The sequence below is a fragment of the Festucalex cinctus genome, chromosome 1 (genome assembly GCF_051991245.1).
Source record: "Festucalex cinctus isolate MCC-2025b chromosome 1, RoL_Fcin_1.0, whole genome shotgun sequence".
Classification (NCBI taxonomy): domain Eukaryota; kingdom Metazoa; phylum Chordata; class Actinopteri; order Syngnathiformes; family Syngnathidae; genus Festucalex; species Festucalex cinctus.
The window spans coordinates 2,083,630-2,100,962 of NC_135411.1; the positions used below are offsets into that span (position 1 = coordinate 2,083,630).

Sequence of the window (17,333 nt, forward strand, 5' to 3'; positions counted from 1 at the left end):
AAATGCCCGGAAGAAGACTAAATTTTTCCTCATATGGAGGATTTGAGTATATGCAAGAAGTGTCTCACAATAGTTACAGTGAAAACATGAGGAATATGAACAGCCACTTGGAGCGGCATCATTCCAGTGCTAAAGGTAAGAGCTAATGGTTGTCGACTTAAAGCAAAACGACCTTTGAATTCTCCAAGGGCAAAGTTGATCACGCACAACAGCTCTGTTTATATTTGCAATCGATCTCCACCCGTGTAGCGCAGTTGCGAATGATGGTTTTCGCTGCGTGATTTTGTCAAGCCTGGTTCACACATCAAAGAGAATCGGCCAGTTTTTGTCCCGATACTGCGCTTTTTACACAACTTTATTTGGTTTCACATATCATTTACAAAACAGATTCAAAATACCAAATACAAAGCAAACATTATTTACACATAAGATATACAATCAATTAAAACACACAAAATTCAATTAGTCCAAAGTTTTACAATTGTAAAATATGCCAAGGGGAAAAGTTCTCTTTGTTCATTTTTTTCTTTTCTTAAAAAAACTGAGAATTTGTCTGACCACGGTGTTACTATCAATTTTTATGTTCTTCATACTCATGACACACTTGCTTGTTATAACAATCTGGAATAATTCTTGAGAAGGTATATTATTTTCTATCAAGTCCTACATAATAGTGGCATAAAAACGACATCAATTTTAAGATCAATATCTTTCATTGTTGCCCAGACTTGCTGATCTCTATTACAATCCAACAAATCAACATTCTTCCATCCCGACATCCGCTTTGATGTTTGAAGCAGTTTTTCGATGAAAGAGGCCAGAATCGGCCTCCGTTCAGCACTTGATCAGAGACATGATCTCAACATGCATGACGTCACACACGTTTGCTGATAAGCGAGCTCGTAAACAAGCAGCTGCTGCGTTCGCGATGAGCACCAACCACACAAAAAGGGGTCCAATGTTGCAGTCCCATCCAAACGGCTCCACGATACAATCGCCCGAGCAGGAAGCCTGCCGACAGCAATTAACCATCTTATATCCTTCATCCCTTCTGGGAGAATCTTTTTTTTTTTTTTTTTTTAATAACCTCAGTGCATTGATTGCCATCTAGCAGCTTCAATTTTACATTGCCACATCGTTTTATTTTTTGAAAAATCATTTTACATGTGAAACCATTCCAATCGAGCTTTAAATGTTCATATTGGGAAATAAAGTCACCAAAAATTAATTTATATGCTGGGCCCCGTCTGGCTCTTGCTATCCTTTTTTTTTCTCTTCTTCTTCTTCTAAAGGGCTTTGTTGCAGATCCAGGGGTCTTTCCTACAAATAGCCAAAGCCATATTTTTAACAAAAGCAATTTGAAGTCTGCAGCCTAATTCGAGTGCTCCAAGGCTTCCAAAGTTCCTTCCTTTAAAGCTAATATAGGGAGGATCCCCCCCCCCCAAATATCTTAACAATAGCCTTTTTATTTGACCATTTATGACTAAAACATTTGTAATGAGTAGATCAACATCTTCGCTGTTGACGATGGACTCCGACAAGCCTCGGAAGCACCCGGTCGGAATGGCTCCAGTTTCCCGCCCTCTGTCTGCAGGATGTGACGTCATGCGCGTTCTCGTCAGTTGTTTCCTGTCGTCGCCAAGACGGAACCAGCACAATACAGCTTTTCGCTGCAATTGAATCTACTCAGAAGGAAACACGATCTGCATCTAACGTGCCCCAGACACCCGACGTTACTCCCTGGAAGGCTTTAAAAAAAAAAAAAAAAAAAATGAAAACAATGTCAAGTGCCCGAAATTTCTATTTCTATCTTTCCTGTTAGTTTGTAATTACAATATAAAGAAGATGCCACTGAAATGAGCTGACTTTCATAAACAGGTTCCATTGGCTTGGAGTTTGATTTATAAACACAATTTCTCACCACAACGATATTATTGATGGAATAATGGTCATATTTTGTCTAAGAATAAGAGTCTTTTCATAAAGGATATCTGTTTAGTGAGTCAGCTACTTACTGCTGAGGGTTATTTCATGAGTCATTTTGTCAAAAATGTGATTTTCCAGTGTCATTTAGAGAATTTGTTCAAGTTCGGGATGATATTCCTGCGGCTTCTCTTCTACTATGTCGAGGTGTTACAAATCCTTTCAACACCTTATGTGGGAAAATCTGTTTCTTGTTCCATCGCAAGAAGAAGAATCGAGCCAATCGTTTTTTGTTTCAGAGCGAGCTTTCTACTAAAGCAAACATTCGATCCTATTGGAACTCTCGAGACAAGAATGGAACGTGGACTCAAGTCTGGTTCTTGCCTCATACATTTTTCATTACGAACAAAATTGCAGAGCTTTCCTTTAGAATTGTACATCAAATTTACCCTGGAAAGTATTTCATGAAAAAATTAAAAATGATATTAATAGCCGTTATAAGAGATTTTTCCCGATTGCGTTGACGTTGGTGTGCCAGAAATTTACCTCATTTGTTATTGTGTTCAAAGTTATTGCATCTCAGTTGTCTGTCTGTTTTTATACGTTGAATATGATCTGATATTTTTCCGCTAATTACCGCTTTCCCTGCTTCCCAGAGAAGAGATGGAAATATGTTTGGAGAGTCATTTATTTCCAGAAAATTTGCCCTTTCGCTTCTTAGAATTTTGTCAAAGTCGGCATCTTTCAAAAAAAACGGCATATCGGGGCTGGTTTAAAGGTATAATCAATTTGTAGAGTGAGTGAGACTAGTGCATGGTCGCTAATAATAATAGAATGTATTTTTCGAGCAGTTTTCTCAGCAACAGACTTATTTGTAAGGAAAAAATCAATTCTTGAGAATGATCGGCGCGCCGCAGAAAAGAAAGGAAATTCCTTCTTACTTCTTCTTTTCTTCAAAGGATTTTTGCGGCGAGTTAAATCATCCGTCGCGCAGCTATAAAAATAACCATTTTATTCTGATAAGTAACCGGAAATTTTATTTTGAAACTGCGTCGCTCTTCCTGTCCAGCTCGATGTGTTCTGTGCTAGTTTGCACGGTTTTGACGGTTCGTCCGGCAAAACTAGAAAATGGGTCTAATGAACTGAGAAAAGAACGAATCACTTCAAGAAGTGAAAGATTTGTTCTTTTTGAACGAAACGGTCGTGAACCACACAACACTAATTTGAACAAGCTGAATGAATGGAAATGAATCGACTGCGCCACCGGAACGCAACGCACACGCACACGCATCTGGTGTGTTCCCGGGGTCAGCAGTGTCCAGTGTCGTACTGGCCACCGTTCATCTTCGGCGCTGGATTGAAAAAAACATGCCTAGAACAATCAGGGTTTACAGAATTTTGAAGACGAAAAGTGAAGGTCATTATGCAGAAAACAACTTTGGATGTGATTTTTTTTGTAGGCGTTTCGAGCAAACATGTCAGGAATGATTTCTGAAGCAAAATAGACATTTACCAGTTTTGTTTTTCTTTCACTCATGTGTCCCATCTGCAAATCTAAACTGTCAAATACATAACATTAAAGTCGCAACAAACTGACTTGACCAAACCAAACCAAACCAAACCAAACCTTGTGTGTCTTGTGTCCCACAGACGTCAGTGAAAAATACTGTCTTGAGTTCCCTGTTGTAAAAGAGGAGGAGGACTTGGAGCCTCTTCAAGTTAAAGAAGAGGAGCAGCCGCAGACTCCAAACATAAAGAAAGAGGAACCCTCGCCACCATACATTAAAGAGGAGGATTTCACAGAGTTGCCCGTAACTGGTGTCCATTTGAAGACTGAAGGTGAAGGTCATTATGAAGAAAACAAAAGGGCGGAGCCTCCCAGCAGCAGTAGCTCAAGGAAACAAATGACAACAGAAGGTGACGAAGACCACCGTGTAGGATCACAAGCAGACAGCTGGTTAGCTCCCATGTCAGATGGTGACGACTCGTCGCACGCTTCTCCCACCGATGACGATGATGTGACATGTCACGCTGACAACAAAGGTTGGAAATGTTCTCAGTGCGGGAAAACCTTTGCCTGGGAGAAAACGTTGAAAAGACACGTGATTGGCCACACTGGTGAGAAAACTTTTCCCTGTTCAGTTTGTGGTCAAAGTTTCTCTGACAAGGGAAGCTTAAAAAGACACGTAAAAACACACACTGGTGAGAAGCCTTTTTCCTGCACAGTTTGTGCCCGAAGTTTTGCTCAGAAGAGAAGCTTACAAACACATACAAGAGCCCACAATGGTGAGAAACCATTTGCCTGCTCAGTTTGTGGCCAGAGTTTCTCTTATAAGGTAAGCTTAAAAGCACACACGCGAGCCCACACTGGTGAGAAACCTTTTTCCTGCACAGTTTGTGCAAGAAGTTTCTCTGAGAAGGGAACCTTAAAAACACACATGCGAACCCACACTGGTGAGAAACCTTTTCCCTGCACCGTTTGCGGTCGAAGTTTCTCTGAGAAGCGAAGCTTAAAAACACACACGAGAACCCACACTGGGGAGAAACCTTTCGCCTGCACAATTTGTGGCCAGAGTTTCTCTCTGAATAAATACTTAAAAACACACATAAGAACCCACACTGCTGAGAAACCTTTCGCCTGCTCAGTTTGTGGCCAGAGTTTCTCCCAACAGATAAGCTTAAAAAGACACGTAAGAACCCACACTGGTGAGAAGCCTTTCGTTTGCTCAGTTTGTGGCCAGAGTTTCTCTCAGAAGGGAAACTTGAAAACGCACACAAGGGCCCACACTGGCGAGAAACCATTTGCCTGCTCAGTTTGTGCTCGACGTTTCTCTGAGAAGGGACACTTAAAAGCACACACAAGAGCCCACACTGGCGAGAAACCATTTGCCTGCACAGTTTGCGCTCGAAGTTTCTCTGAAAAGGGAAGCTTAAGAACACACGCAAGAACCCACACTGGTGAGAAGCCGTTTTCCTGCACAATTTGTGGCCAGAGTTTCTCTGTGAATTATAACTTAAAAAGACACACAAAAACCCACGCTGGTGAGAAACTTTTTGTCTGCGCATTTTGTGGCCAAAGATTCCCAAATCAGGCCGACGCTAAGCGGCACAAGTGTGCTGGTGAGAAGAGCAGTGATTAAAATCTAGTGCAGAAATCTACGGCTGAATCAACCAATGGTCTGTTTACTTGTATTGTATGTGTCTTGTATTTTGAAATGGAATTTGTATTTAAAATGTTACATCAACCTTATAAGAAGATGGAGATGAAAATCTGGCTTGTTGACATGTAAGTGCGGATCCATATGCACCGTCTCTTAAATATATGTATTCTCTACTTACGAAATTAATTGGTTCTGGAAGAAAGTTCTTAAGTCGAAAATTTGGTAAGTAGAGACGCATTTTCCATGGAAACGCCCTAATCTGTTCCAAGCCTCCCAAAAATCAGACATAAATGTTTTATAAAGCATAAAAATTCATCAAAACATGTAACAAATACATCTTCCAAGTAAATGAGATTTGTGCCTGATGTAAAAAATAAAGAATAAAAATGGTCTTTTACCTTTTTAACTGCTGTCCTCATCGTTTTTTGCCCTCTTTGGTTCATGTTCTCTCTCAGAAGTGTTTTTTGCAAAGAACTGATCCAAGGATTTATTTTATTTTTTTTAAACAATCCTTTGAAAATGTCCAAGGCAAACATCATCTTAGTGAACAAACGCCCGACTGGTGAACACTTTTTCTGGGCGATTCTTTTCAACAAATTCCGAACCTTGATGGAAACTTCAGCTATGGCGAGGCATCCTTTTTCCAAAAAAGGCTCGTCTCGTCGCATTTAAAAACTTAATGTGCCTTCATCAATCACCAATTGTTTGAATTTTTGCACAAATTCGTTGGCCGTTAGTGAATACATTTCCGAAAAACTATCGGAACACGTCATGGCCTGAGGGATGAATGACGAGAACGCTGCATAGACGCCGATCTATTTTCTATTTTCTACGCTCATAGATGCGTACGGTCGAGGTTCCTCTTAGCCAATGGGATGCCAGAAGGATGCTAGCTAGTAGCCATAGCTGAAAGTATGTTGCATTCGGTGCTGTATTTGGACCTTTCGTATCTTGAAATTTCTTTCGGAACAAGAGGCAATATTTTCCTGTTGAGGCGTTTCGTAACTGGAACATTTCGTACGAGGAGACGTTCCTAAGTTGAGGTTCCACTTTATCCCTGCGTCAGTGAGCAAGTTACAACAAAGTGTCTCCGCATAAGAGGGGAGAAAAAACAAGTCGAGTTCAACCTGTTGATCTGCGCACACGGCAGCGATTGCTCGATGTTCCCGTCGTCTCGCCTCTTCTTGGACGCTCGACAAATGCACGCGGAAGAAACAAGGACCAAAATACACGATGACAACTGGTGAGGTTCTCTGAAGGAAAACAAACGGCGATCGGCTCAACCGGAAAGGGAGGTTGCGCTCAGAGATTTTCGCCGAAACACGTCACGGCTATTTGTGCATAGAGTCCAGAACAAATCGGAAAACCAAACATAGTTCCACCCAATTACATCATTGCAAAATGAAATGAAAGGGACAATTGCAAAACATTGATTGGGTGTTCATTGTAGTTTTATACTGGACTAAGTTGTGTTTTACCTTTCACGATCTGTCTCCAAACGGGTCGCCGTCGAAGAGTGACGTCACTTGTAGTCCGTCCGTGAATTCGCGGTTTTTTTTCCCTTTCCCCAATTTGGCAAAGTGCGATTTCCAAGTTCAAGGGGGCGTTCCCGTACGCACTTCCTGGTTTGAAGCAGCGTTCATTTGATTGTTTTCAGACCAAAATGAAAGTCAAATTCAAATTGAAGCCATTCATTGACACCAAAACGAGAACTCAAATGGACTGACAATTTTAATAATGACTTAAAAATAAAAACAGTGAGGAAAAAAAAATCACACGATCCAATCAGAAGGAATGGAAATGCGGGTTGGAGAAAAAAAAGAACTCGGAAACTGTTCAGTGCATTTTATTTCATGTTCAAAATTGTTTACATTTATTTTGCAGCTGGAAAATGTATCTCAATTCGGCCTATGCACTTTTTTTTTTTTAAATTTAGGTGAAAACTAAGTGATATTATTGTCAGTTCAACATGTTGGATTGAAACAATAAAGACACCGTTGGATTATATTTACAAATATTGTGTTGTAATTTTCTGTATAAAAGTTGAAATGTATGCTGAAGGAAAATATCGATTAAACTGTCAATTTAGTCGACTAAAATTGGACTCAAACTAAAATCCAAATCGGACGACTAAAACTTGAATTAATTTTTGTCAAACTACTGTAATTAAAACTAAATAAAAATGTCTTGTCAAAATGATTTGAAGTGGGAAAATCCCACTTTCTCCGAATGCAGCCGTCGAATTTGAATCGGAACAGAGCCCACATGACAGGAAAGACGGGAATCGGTTCCAGCGCAATCGTTTGTCGAGCGCTCAACTTGCCAGCAGGACGACGCAGAAGAAGGAGTCGGCCAAGATGCTGACGGCGCCGCCGCTGGCGTTGTCCACGTAGACCGACGCGTACTCGCCAGCCTGGGCCACAAAACAAGATGGCGTCACTTGGCGCCGGGGGGGGCGCGGCCTCCTCCGCGTCAAAGACGTGCAAGCGATGAGCAGCGTTAGCGCTAGCGCTAGCGTTAGCGTGAAGCTCGGCGACCTGTAAGAAGAGCGTCCCGGTCAGGGTGATGGCGAAGGCTCCTCCCACGCTGGCCACGCCCACCACCGACTCGATGGCGCTGGAACGCACAAGACGCACGCACACACAACCGGGCGTTCCGTCAACACGCCCGTTTTGTTGCCGATTGACGGGAAGATTCGAAAATGCAACTTAAATCATCAATAATCGGGGAAGGACCGATTGATAGACTCTCGTTGTGGACTTATCGACATCCCCATCAACGGTATTTCAAAAAAAACAATTTCGTTAAATTAAAATCAACACGGAAATATTTTTTAAAAAGTGCACAATACACATTTTTAAAACTAAAAATCTAAACTAAAACTAAGTATTAAATAACTAAAACTAATAAAAAACTAACAGAACCACCCTGAAAACTAATAAAAACTAAATTGAAAATTAAGTAAATAAAAATGAAATTAAAACTAAAATTAATACAGAAAAAATAAAACAAAACTAAAACTAAGCATTTATTAAATAGCTAAAACTACTAAAAAAAAACAAAAAACAGAACCACCCTAAAAACCAACTCAATTGAAAATTAAATGAATAAAAATTAAATTAAAACTAATATTGATAGTAAAGTAAAACTAAGCATTTATTAAATAGCTAAAACTATTTTTTTTTAAAAACACAAAAAAAACAGAACCACCCTGCAATTGAAAATTAAATAAATAAAATTAAACTAAAACTAATACTAAACATTTATTAAATAACTAAAACTAATAAAAACTAAACGGAACCACCATGAAAACTAATTAAAAATGGAAATACATTTGTATTTGATTTTTGAATTACATTTTTATATCATTTTTTCATTTGTACTTTTATTCAATTTATTTATTTAGTTAGTCATTTATTTATTTTGAATTTTGGCATTTTTGGTCCTCCATAGTATGGAAATTTTTTGACTTGACCTGGTTGAGTTAATAAAAAAAGAAAAAAAAAATCAACTAAAACTCGGCAGTTTGATCATGACGACAGAAATTTACTGACAGTCATCAAATTTCGTGCCGTTAAAATAACGAAGACGACGTTGACAGTTTGACGAACCGGATCGACGCGTCCGCCGTATATTAGAATAATACTAAAACTAAAACTAATACTCACAGGTTGGCACGACACAGCGAATGGACGCAGATTGCCGCCGTCACGCTGTCGCGCGGCCGCAACTCAACGTGCTCGCCCGACTCTGAACGCACACACACAAACACGTCGTTGCGCGTGAGGATGATGACGATGATGATGATGATGATGACATCACACATCACGTGACTGACTCAGGCGGAGGCGGGCGCTCAGCAGGTAAAATCCGCTCAGCGGGGCCACGTAGCGGCCGTCGCTGACGACGTGGAAGCCGCGTTGCTGGGGGGGCGGGGCCTGCGGGGTCAGAGGTCACACACTTTGGCGTTCCGCCGGGTGATCGCCGACTCGCATAGGAACCGGACCGTCAATGCCGCGTTGGGAGAAGCGACGCCGCCCGCCGGCGGCCATCTTGCGTTGCCTGACTTGAATACGTCACATTATTGAGTTCTGTGGTCTAAAAATCTCAAAGTCTGATGTTGTCAGACAATAAAAACTAAACTAATCACGGCCAACTAGAAATGTAACTTGTGTGAGTAGAATTCACCAAATTCCTTGGCTACTAGTTCAGCGTAAAAATATTTTTTTAGAGGGCAGGGGCAATGTGACGAAAAAAAAAAAAAAAAAAAAAGTCCCAAATTTGCCACTTTCTAAAGTGCCAAATTTGCTCAAAAAATACTCGGAAAGTTAAAATGAATAAAACAAATAAATGTCATATATATTGTCAAGTTCTTTTACGCGAGTGCAGTTCCACCAACTTGAAAACTTGAAAACAAAACAAACATCCACTTGAAGACTCCAACTGGGATTCACTCAATGACAAAAGTTTTCTCTTTTTCAATTTCAAGGTATCAACCATTAGGGGAAAAAGCTTTCAAACGAGAAAACTATTTATACACAATATTACAAGCACATTGAAACAATCTGGACTTATCAAAATACATCCAAATTAACATTTTCCATATTCAATGCAAACCATTCAATAACCACATTAAGCTCATTTTTAAACAAATCATTGACATTAGTTTTTAATGCATAGTTTTAAACTTAATTGCAAAAAAGGTTTTTTTTGTTTTTCCCCCCATTGTATCCTGTAAACATCCACTTCAATCCATGCTAGCAAATAAGTTCATTCAACTCCGACTTCAGAATCATCACAATCAATCAATCAATCAATCAAGTCTTCACCACGTGTGACTGAAAGCAGGCTAGAAATCAATTCAAACAGTTCAACAATTAGCCAGCAATCAACATCCTAATAGGAAAATGGACAAATTGCCACTCGAAACTCTCACCGAGTCAATTCAACTGTCCTGGATGCATTCAAACAATTCGCATTTGTTGCTCTTTTGTTTTTGCTCTGACCACAACGCAGCTGTCGCTGATTCTCCAGATTGCGTCATGGCGCTGCCTGCTCCGTTGCGAGGCTGATTGTCATGTGACACCAACTGGTGTCACGCCTTAAATGCTCCGGACGCAACAGTCGAAAAATTTGATTTTCCTTCGACATTTGTCGACTCATTTTCATTTCTACTTTCATATCAAATGTATTTACCAACATTACAATATTAATATGCTTAACTTAATATTTACTTGTTGAACTCAACTCGACTCAACTTTATTTATTTCAATGTCTTTTTTTAATTCTACTTATTGTATGTTAACATTTTATTGAGAGTTTTTTTGCTAGATTGAATATGTATGCGAGTGTGCAGATGTCAAATAAAGTGGATGAGATTGGATATTGAGATCAGTCTGAATGATGGATGCAAAGAGTGACGTCGGTCGGCTCTTATCTCAAGACGACGCCCGACCAGCGAGCCGGCGTAAAACACGCACTGCCAATAGTGTCGTCGTGAATGTGGCAACGTAAGATGGCCGCCCTCGGGCGCCGATTGACAGTCCGGTCACGTCGAAGTCGCCGGTTGCGATGATGTCACCTGAGTGAAGGGGCGGAGCTCCGTCAGGCTTCGACGTGCCACTCGCACCGCTCGGGGGAGGCGACCCAGGAAGGAGGCGGAGACTGGAGGCGGACGCTCTTCGGAAGACCCGCCTGCAACAACAAATGCATGTGGAGAGCGCGCGCTAAATTAGCATAACACGGCGAACTGTGATACCGCTGAGCGTGCCGGGAAAGTTGCCGATGAGCTGCGGCGGATGTGGGCGGGGCGTGGGAGGGGCCTGGAGTCCTTGTGGTCCCGGAGGTCCCTGGAGGACACGCGCACACGTCGTCACATCACCAACCGACACGTCATTGGCTGAAAACTTGACCGGCGTCTTGCAAGTGACCTTTGACCTTCTCCGGGAGATTTTGCGCCCGTGCGAGTTGTTGACCAACATGCGCCAGACGCTCTGAGACAAAAGTGGCGAAGGCGGAGAGCCGTCCGAGGGGGGCGGGGCCTGGAGGGAGGAAGTTGTTCATCTTTCTACTCATATTTCTTTTGTTCTTGTTTGACTTTTTCTCGACTGCATGGCCGATTTCTGTTTTCTTTTTTATTTTTTTTTATTTTTTTTTTTTTATTTTATTTTTTTTTTGATTTCTGTTTTCATGCGCAGCACTTTAAGGCTCCTTTTAAAGTTGACTTGAGTGGAATGCAAATGCAGCTGCTCCAGCTGTTAGCATGTTAGCATCAAGCTAGCCACTTTTGCCCATAGGATTCCTTCAACTTTGAAAAGTTTCGTTTTAGAGTCAACTGGCAATAAACATCAGTCAAATCAAATCAACATCTTCAAAGCCTCTTTTGGAAGTCAAAAGCAAAACAATCCACCAACGTCAGCTCCACTCGCGTCTCAAGCGATTTTTAGCGTGTGCGTGCGTATAAAAACTTTGCGTTTGCATTTCACTTTGACTCGACTGCTCCTTGACATGAGGGGAGGCGGACCCAAAAGGTGACTTTGTCCACTCGCAATCTTTTGCGTGGCGATGAGGGAGTCGTTCGGTCGGTCGGTCGTTCGGTCGTTCGGTCGGTCGTTTGGTCAGTCATTCGTTCGGTTGGTCGTTTGATTGGTCGTTTGTTTGTTCGTTCGGTTGGTCGTTTGTTTGTTCGTTCGGTTGGTCGTTTGTTTGTTCGTTCGGTCGGTCGGTCCTTTGGTTGGTCGGTCGTTCGGTCAGTCAGTCATTAGGTCGGTCATTCGGTTGGGTGTTCAGTTGGTCATTTGGTCGGTTGTTAATCGCTTGGTCAGTCATTCAGTCGGTCAGTCGGTCGTTCGGTCGGTCGTTTGGTCAGTCATTCGTTCGGTTGGACATTTGATTGGTCGTTCGGTCGGTTGGTCCTTTGGTCGGTTTGGTTGGTCGGTCATTCGGTCGTTCGGTCGGTCGTTTGGTCGGTCGGTCGGTCGTTCGGTCGGTCGTTTGGTCAGTCATTCGTTCGGTTGGTCATTTGATTGGTCGTTTGTTTGTTCGTTCGGTTGGTCGTTTGTTTGTTCGTTCGGTTGGTCGTTTGTTTGTTCGTTCGGTCGGTCGGTCCTTTGGTTGGTCGGTCGTTCGGTCAGTCAGTCATTAGGTCGGTCATTCGGTTGGGTGTTCAGTTGGTCATTTGGTCGGTTGTTAATCGCTTGGTCAGTCATTCAGTCGGTCAGTCGGTCGTTCGGTCGGTCGTTTGGTCAGTCATTCGTTCGGTTGGACATTTGATTGGTCGTTCGGTCGGTTGGTCCTTTGGTCGGTTTGGTTGGTCGTTCATTCGGTCGGTCGGTCGTTTGGTCGGTCGGTCATTCGGTTGGGTGTTCAGTTGGTCGTTTGGTCGGAAGTTTAGTTGGTCATTCGGTCGTTTGATCGGTCGTTCGGTCAGTCAGTCATTAGGTCGGTCATTTGGTCGGTTGTTAATCGCTTGGTTGGTCATTCAGTCGGTCAGTCAGTCGTTTGGTCGGCCGTTCGGTTGATTGTTTGGTCCGTTGTTCGGTCGGTTGCTAGGTTGGTCGTTCAGTCGGTCATTCGGTCAGTCATTTGGTCGGTCGTTTGTTCAGTCGGTCGTTCATTCGGCGTTTTGCCGTTTCGCGAACGCCTTCGGCGACGGCGAGCGACCGCTCGACCCGATCGTGAGATTTCCAAAGTCAAGAAATGAAAAAGTTTTCATATTTCCCGCAACGAGATGACGACAAGTCAAAAGGAGCGAACGCAACGTTCGCTTGTCACGGGAATTTCCAAACATTTGCGACTTGGCTTGTGTTCCATTCGCGCAATATTTCATCAACACGCTCAAGTGAAAAAGGTCATTTTCGTGACGTCATCTTTTGGTGCTTTTCTATTGGCTGCTGCCAGATGACGTCACGTCCGTGACACACTTTCAAACGTCCTCATTCCGATGACTTTCAAGATAAATGTATGCGAAATCACATTTCAAATCATCCCCAAAGGCTCATGCGGTCGATTCTTTACCAAAGACGAAAACAAATGACATTTTTGTGAACAAAATATATATATATATTTTTTTTTAGTTGTAGTTTTTTTGTGAATTCAAACTACCTTGGATCCGACTGGCAAGCCAACTTTTTGCACTTTTTTTTGAAGCGTGATCGCCTCCATTTTGTTTTGGTTCAGCTGAATTGGCTCCGCCCCATCCAAACTTCTTTCTGGCCATTTCGCGTGTATGCGCTTCTTACCTGGAGCGCCTCGTCGCCCGCGAGCACCGCAACCTCCTGACTGCTGCTCACCGTCACCGTCATCGTCATCGTCATCATCGTCATCATCATCATCATCATCATCGTCATCATCATCATCAGGTTGACCTTCTTCCGCTCGTGGTCGCCACACAAACGTTTTCCGTCGCGCTCCAGCGTCGTCCTGTTTATCTGCGGCGTTCAGCACACACACATTGACACGCGCGTGCACACGCATGCTGGAAGATAAGGTGGGCGGGGCCAAGATGATGAAATGTTCCGGCAAAGGCCCTGATAGGCTAGAGCCACACCCCTTTTATTGCATCACCCGCGTGTCATCATCTTCTGCTAGCTTGACCAGTTGGATGACATCATCGCCTTCTTTGCTCATTTTTAAAACAAGTTTTCAAACAAATATAGATATTTAAAAAAAACAATTTTGTGAAAAAAATCAAATAAAAACGAAAATGCTTATTAAAAAAATGAAAAGTAACTGAAACTACATTTGATGTTTACGAAAAATGTTTTGAACGTGTCACACGGAAGTGACATCATCGTGCAGCAGCCAATAGAAAAGCACAAAAAGATGACGTCACTCCCATGCTGTTTTTTTTTTTAAATTGCGCACGTCATACGTTTTTTTTTTTTTTTTTTAAAGTAAATCTAATACGGAAACCAACTAAAACTGAGCATTTATTAAATAACCAATAAGAACTAACAGAACCACCCTGAAAACTAATTAAAACTAACTCAATTAAAATAAATACATGAATAAAATGTCCATTCTTGTTTTGATTTGAATCTTTTGTTTTGAGTGGCTTCTTTTAACCCACGTGACGTCATCTTTCCCAGAGAGTGCCTGATTGGCTGTTGCCTACGACTCGCATAATTGGAACACGCCCATCACCGGGAATCGACGGTTGGGCAAGTTTGCAATGCGACTTTGCACAAAAAACGAAGAATTTTTGCTGAGCAAAGCTGAAGGAATTTTCCCGCCTTATTTTGCATATATTTATAACCTAACTAGTGCTAAGTTAGCATGTTAATGCTAAGTGAGCATGCTAATGCTAAAGCTAAGTTAGCATTAATGCTAACTTAGCACATTAATGCTAATGCTAACTTAGCTCATGTTAAGTTAGCATACTATTGCTAGCTTAGCATGCTAATGCTAAGTTATCATGCAAATGTTAATGCTAAGTTAGCTTAGCATGCTAATGCTAGCTTGCGGACTGATTGAGAGGTAAGTACACCAACATTTGGCAAACGTTCGGCTTTCCGCATTGCAAGATCCAGCAGTCATCCAAAATTTCTGCAGAATTTTTACTAATTCTGTTTTCATTATTATCGAGTCTCTCTGTTTGGAAAATATACTGTTTGGCTTCAATAGACGTAAAAACGCTTTTCATATGATCAATTTTGTTCTGATATTGGCAAAATGGCATATACACAAACGCTCATTTCTGCAGAGACCTCATATTTCCATGTTTGAAAATGAAGGCAGAAAATATTTTAAGTCTATAAGACATTCCACAAATAAGAAAGCAAGCAAAACCTTTCGCGAGTGGCAACGCAAGATGGCCGCCCTCTGGCTTCAACCGTGATTGTTGTTGTTTTTCTTGTTTGTGTTTTCTGATTTGTGTTTGGGATGACTTTTTTGTTTCTGTTTTTTGGTTTTGTTTGTGTGTTTTTTTGGTGTTTTCTGATTTGTGTATTTTTTATTTATTTATTTATTCGGTTTGTGTTTTCATGATTTGCAGTCGTTTTTTGTTTTTGCATTTTTCCTAGTTTTAATTTATTTGGACTAAAACAACCCCCCACAATGTAAATATTTATATTAATAATAATGTCCACATACAGGAAATAGCATCAATACAAAAAAATGATCTTTTCAGCTGATTTTTTTTTTTTTTTTTTACATATTATTATTATTTGAATGTCGCATTCCACGACGAGCTCCACAAATTCTTTCGGCGATTGACGGCCGGGTTGCCGCGTGACGTCACCGCCGGCGACCGGAGCGTTTCGCTCGGCGACGCCCGCTGGCGTGACGTCAGCGCGAGCGGCGCGCTTCTCGCGTCGTCCGTTCCGCCCCGACCGGGCGGCGCCGACGGCTCCACCGCGACCGTGTTGCCGCCGAAGAGTCGCCTCTCGTAGCGGAGCAGCTGCTCCCAGAATCCGGCGTTGACGCTGACGCCGGGCCGCAGGTCGCGCACCCACAGGTGGGCCCGGCGCAGGCTGACTCCGCGGTACCTCATGAGGTAGGCCATGACCAGGGCGGGCGAGCGGCTCCTGCCGGCGGCGCAGTGCACCAGGGTGGCCCCCGGCCGGTTGGCGTGGATGCGCCGGCCCACCGCCTCGAAGTGGTCGCCGAGGCGGGCGTCCGGCAGGTCGCGGACGGGCACCCGCAGCACCTCCACGCCCGGGTAGGGCGGGCACGGGTGGCTCAGCGTGACGTTGACGATCAGCGTGATGCCTTTGCGGGCCACCAGGGCGCCGTTCAGCGCGGCGTCCGCCCCGCCCAGGAACAAGGTGGGCGTGATCTGGCAGAAGGACATGGCGGCCCCGCCTGCTGGAAAGGCAAACGCAAAAAGGGCGTGTCACGGCTCAGACGTGGCAGCATCGTGACGTCACACCTATACGCGCCAGTGCAAGCCGTTGAAGTCACAGGGCGGCCATCTTGCGACTCCCACCTTGTCACGCTATCCGGACACGTGTCAGATTAAATAGGGGGGAAAAAAATAGACTCATGAAATCGAGGACTCAAAATAATGATAATTATAATATAATACATATATATATTATATTAATATGAATTATAATTCTAATAATTCATTAATATTTAATTCATAATTATTATTTATTAAAATGATTGGTTTATTGGTATCAGTTGAAAATAGCATTATCGTGCATCCCCGATACATATAAAAAGGTTAAACGAGTTCTTCAAAAATGAAAAGACATTTTTCAAACCTGCTTTGACTCGTCCGTGGTTTTGTCTCGCTCTCGCTCAGTGACGGCGTGTACGCGTGCGCGTGCGCGTAAGCCAATAAGACGACACGTTAAATTTAGTCGGCCAGCTGAGGCTGAAAATGGCGGGCGTGACGTCACAGGCACACTTTGAGCGAGCAACCCGAGTTTTTAAATAGACTTGAGCTGAGGGGCCTGCATGAGGCCACGCCCACACATCATCATCAGTCAAGTGTGACCGAGACTTGTTTAACCCCTGGAAAGTTCATTTGTTTTTGTTTTGTTGAGCTTTGTATGCATTGTTTTGTATTTGAAAGTGTGAAATAATAATAATAATAAAAAATAAAATAAAAAGTGTGACCGAGCTTCTTCAAAATGGTGGCTCGACTCACATTTGGATCATCATCATCATCTGTCATCTTCCTCTTCATCAGTTTAGCTTCATCAGGAAAATAAGAAGAATAGATTTGATTTTTAACCCACTTTACGTTTACAAAATAAATCTTCACGTGCACAGTACAGGCAATAATACATCAATGGAAACACGCAGTAAAAAAAAACAACTGTCAAATGAAAATCAGAATAAAAAAAAAATCAATACTAAAAACCAAAAATAAAACTAAAAAAAATGAACCCGGGAAAGCTTTCTTTAAAAAAAAAAAAAAAAAAAAAAAAAAAAGTCAAATGAAAATCATAATAAAAAAAAGAAATCAAGACTAAAATCTCAAATAAAACTAAAAAAGGAATCAGGGAAGGCTTTCTTAAAGAAAAAAAAAGGAAAATAAAAAAAATCTGAATTTAAAAATAAAATCAAGACTAAAAACCAAAAATAAAACTAAAAAAAATGAACCAGGGAAAGCTTTAAAAAAAAATAATAATAATCAAAAATACAATTTTCCTTTTTGTTTTAACATGAGCGGTGGATTGAGACAGACACATTTTTTTATTCAACTTTATTGAACCATACAAGTACAAAACAGTATACCTGAAATAAACAAAATGAAATATTATGTATTAGTAATATACAACAAGTGTACAACATAAA

General features: G+C 41.9%; 3 protein-coding genes across 7 annotated transcripts; 1 reads left to right on the forward strand and 2 right to left on the reverse strand.

Moving 5' to 3' along the window:
* The first annotated feature begins 43 nt into the window (after nucleotides 1-43).
* Nucleotides 44-5,488, forward strand: LOC144007331 (uncharacterized). The gene is made up of 2 exons (XM_077506875.1): nucleotides 44-135; nucleotides 3,574-5,488. The coding sequence occupies exons 1-2, from the start codon at nucleotides 51-53 to the stop codon at nucleotides 5,061-5,063; spliced, it is 1,575 nt and encodes a 524-aa protein (XP_077363001.1). The 5' UTR covers nucleotides 44-50; the 3' UTR covers nucleotides 5,064-5,488.
* Nucleotides 5,489-6,955: 1,467 nt separating this feature from the next.
* LOC144007530 (erythroferrone) lies at nucleotides 6,956-14,489 on the reverse strand. Of its 3 annotated transcripts, none has more exons than XM_077507276.1 (7): nucleotides 11,015-13,436; nucleotides 10,843-10,933; nucleotides 10,666-10,778; nucleotides 8,923-9,022; nucleotides 8,753-8,834; nucleotides 7,622-7,700; nucleotides 7,255-7,497 (listed from the first exon to the last, which is right to left on the reverse strand). In XM_077507276.1, exons 1-7 carry the CDS (start codon nucleotides 11,063-11,065, stop codon nucleotides 7,399-7,401), a joined length of 615 nt encoding a protein of 204 aa, XP_077363402.1. In that variant the 5' UTR covers nucleotides 11,066-13,436; the 3' UTR covers nucleotides 7,255-7,398. The 3 variants fall into 3 exon arrangements, 2 of the variants coding, with proteins under 2 accessions (XP_077363389.1, XP_077363402.1); XR_013280202.1 differs by lacking the exons at nucleotides 7,255-7,497; nucleotides 7,622-7,700 and adding an exon at nucleotides 7,503-7,621 and having other exon boundaries at nucleotides 11,015-11,125; nucleotides 13,325-14,489; XM_077507263.1 differs by having other exon boundaries at nucleotides 6,956-7,700.
* A 637-nt stretch (nucleotides 14,490-15,126) lies between these two features.
* Nucleotides 15,127-16,415, reverse strand: LOC144007615 (dual specificity protein phosphatase 18). Of its 3 annotated transcripts, none has more exons than XM_077507413.1 (2): nucleotides 16,292-16,415; nucleotides 15,127-15,890 (listed from the first exon to the last, which is right to left on the reverse strand). In XM_077507413.1, exon 2 carries the CDS (start codon nucleotides 15,874-15,876, stop codon nucleotides 15,247-15,249), a length of 630 nt encoding a protein of 209 aa, XP_077363539.1. In that variant the 5' UTR covers nucleotides 15,877-15,890; nucleotides 16,292-16,415; the 3' UTR covers nucleotides 15,127-15,246. The 3 variants fall into 3 exon arrangements, with proteins under 3 accessions (XP_077363539.1, XP_077363554.1, XP_077363546.1); XM_077507428.1 differs by having other exon boundaries at nucleotides 15,127-15,887; nucleotides 16,292-16,342; XM_077507420.1 differs by having other exon boundaries at nucleotides 15,127-16,020; nucleotides 16,292-16,339.
* Nucleotides 16,416-17,333: the final 918 nt, after the last annotated feature.

What these genes read in the sequence shown, in the direction of transcription:
- LOC144007530 (XM_077507263.1), bottom strand. Translation starts at nt 11,065, where the DNA reads ATGTTGGTCAACAACTCGCACGGGCGCAAAATCTCCCGGAGAAGGTCA. An exon ending in TCTCCCGGAGAAGGTCAAAG is followed by an intron (nt 10,934 to 11,014) that starts GTCACTTGCAAG and finishes CGTGTCCTCCAG; the next exon opens with GGACCTCCGGGACCACAAGG. An exon ending in CTTTCCCGGCACGCTCAGCG is followed by an intron (nt 10,779 to 10,842) that starts GTATCACAGTTC and finishes TTGTTGTTGCAG; the next exon opens with GCGGGTCTTCCGAAGAGCGT.
- LOC144007615 (XM_077507413.1), bottom strand. Translation starts at nt 15,876, where the DNA reads ATGTCCTTCTGCCAGATCACGCCCACCTTGTTCCTGGGCGGGGCGGAC.
- LOC144007331 (XM_077506875.1), top strand. Translation starts at nt 51, where the DNA reads ATGCAAGAAGTGTCTCACAATAGTTACAGTGAAAACATGAGGAATATG. An exon ending in GCATCATTCCAGTGCTAAAG is followed by an intron (nt 136 to 3,573) that starts GTAAGAGCTAAT and finishes TGTGTCCCACAG; the next exon opens with ACGTCAGTGAAAAATACTGT.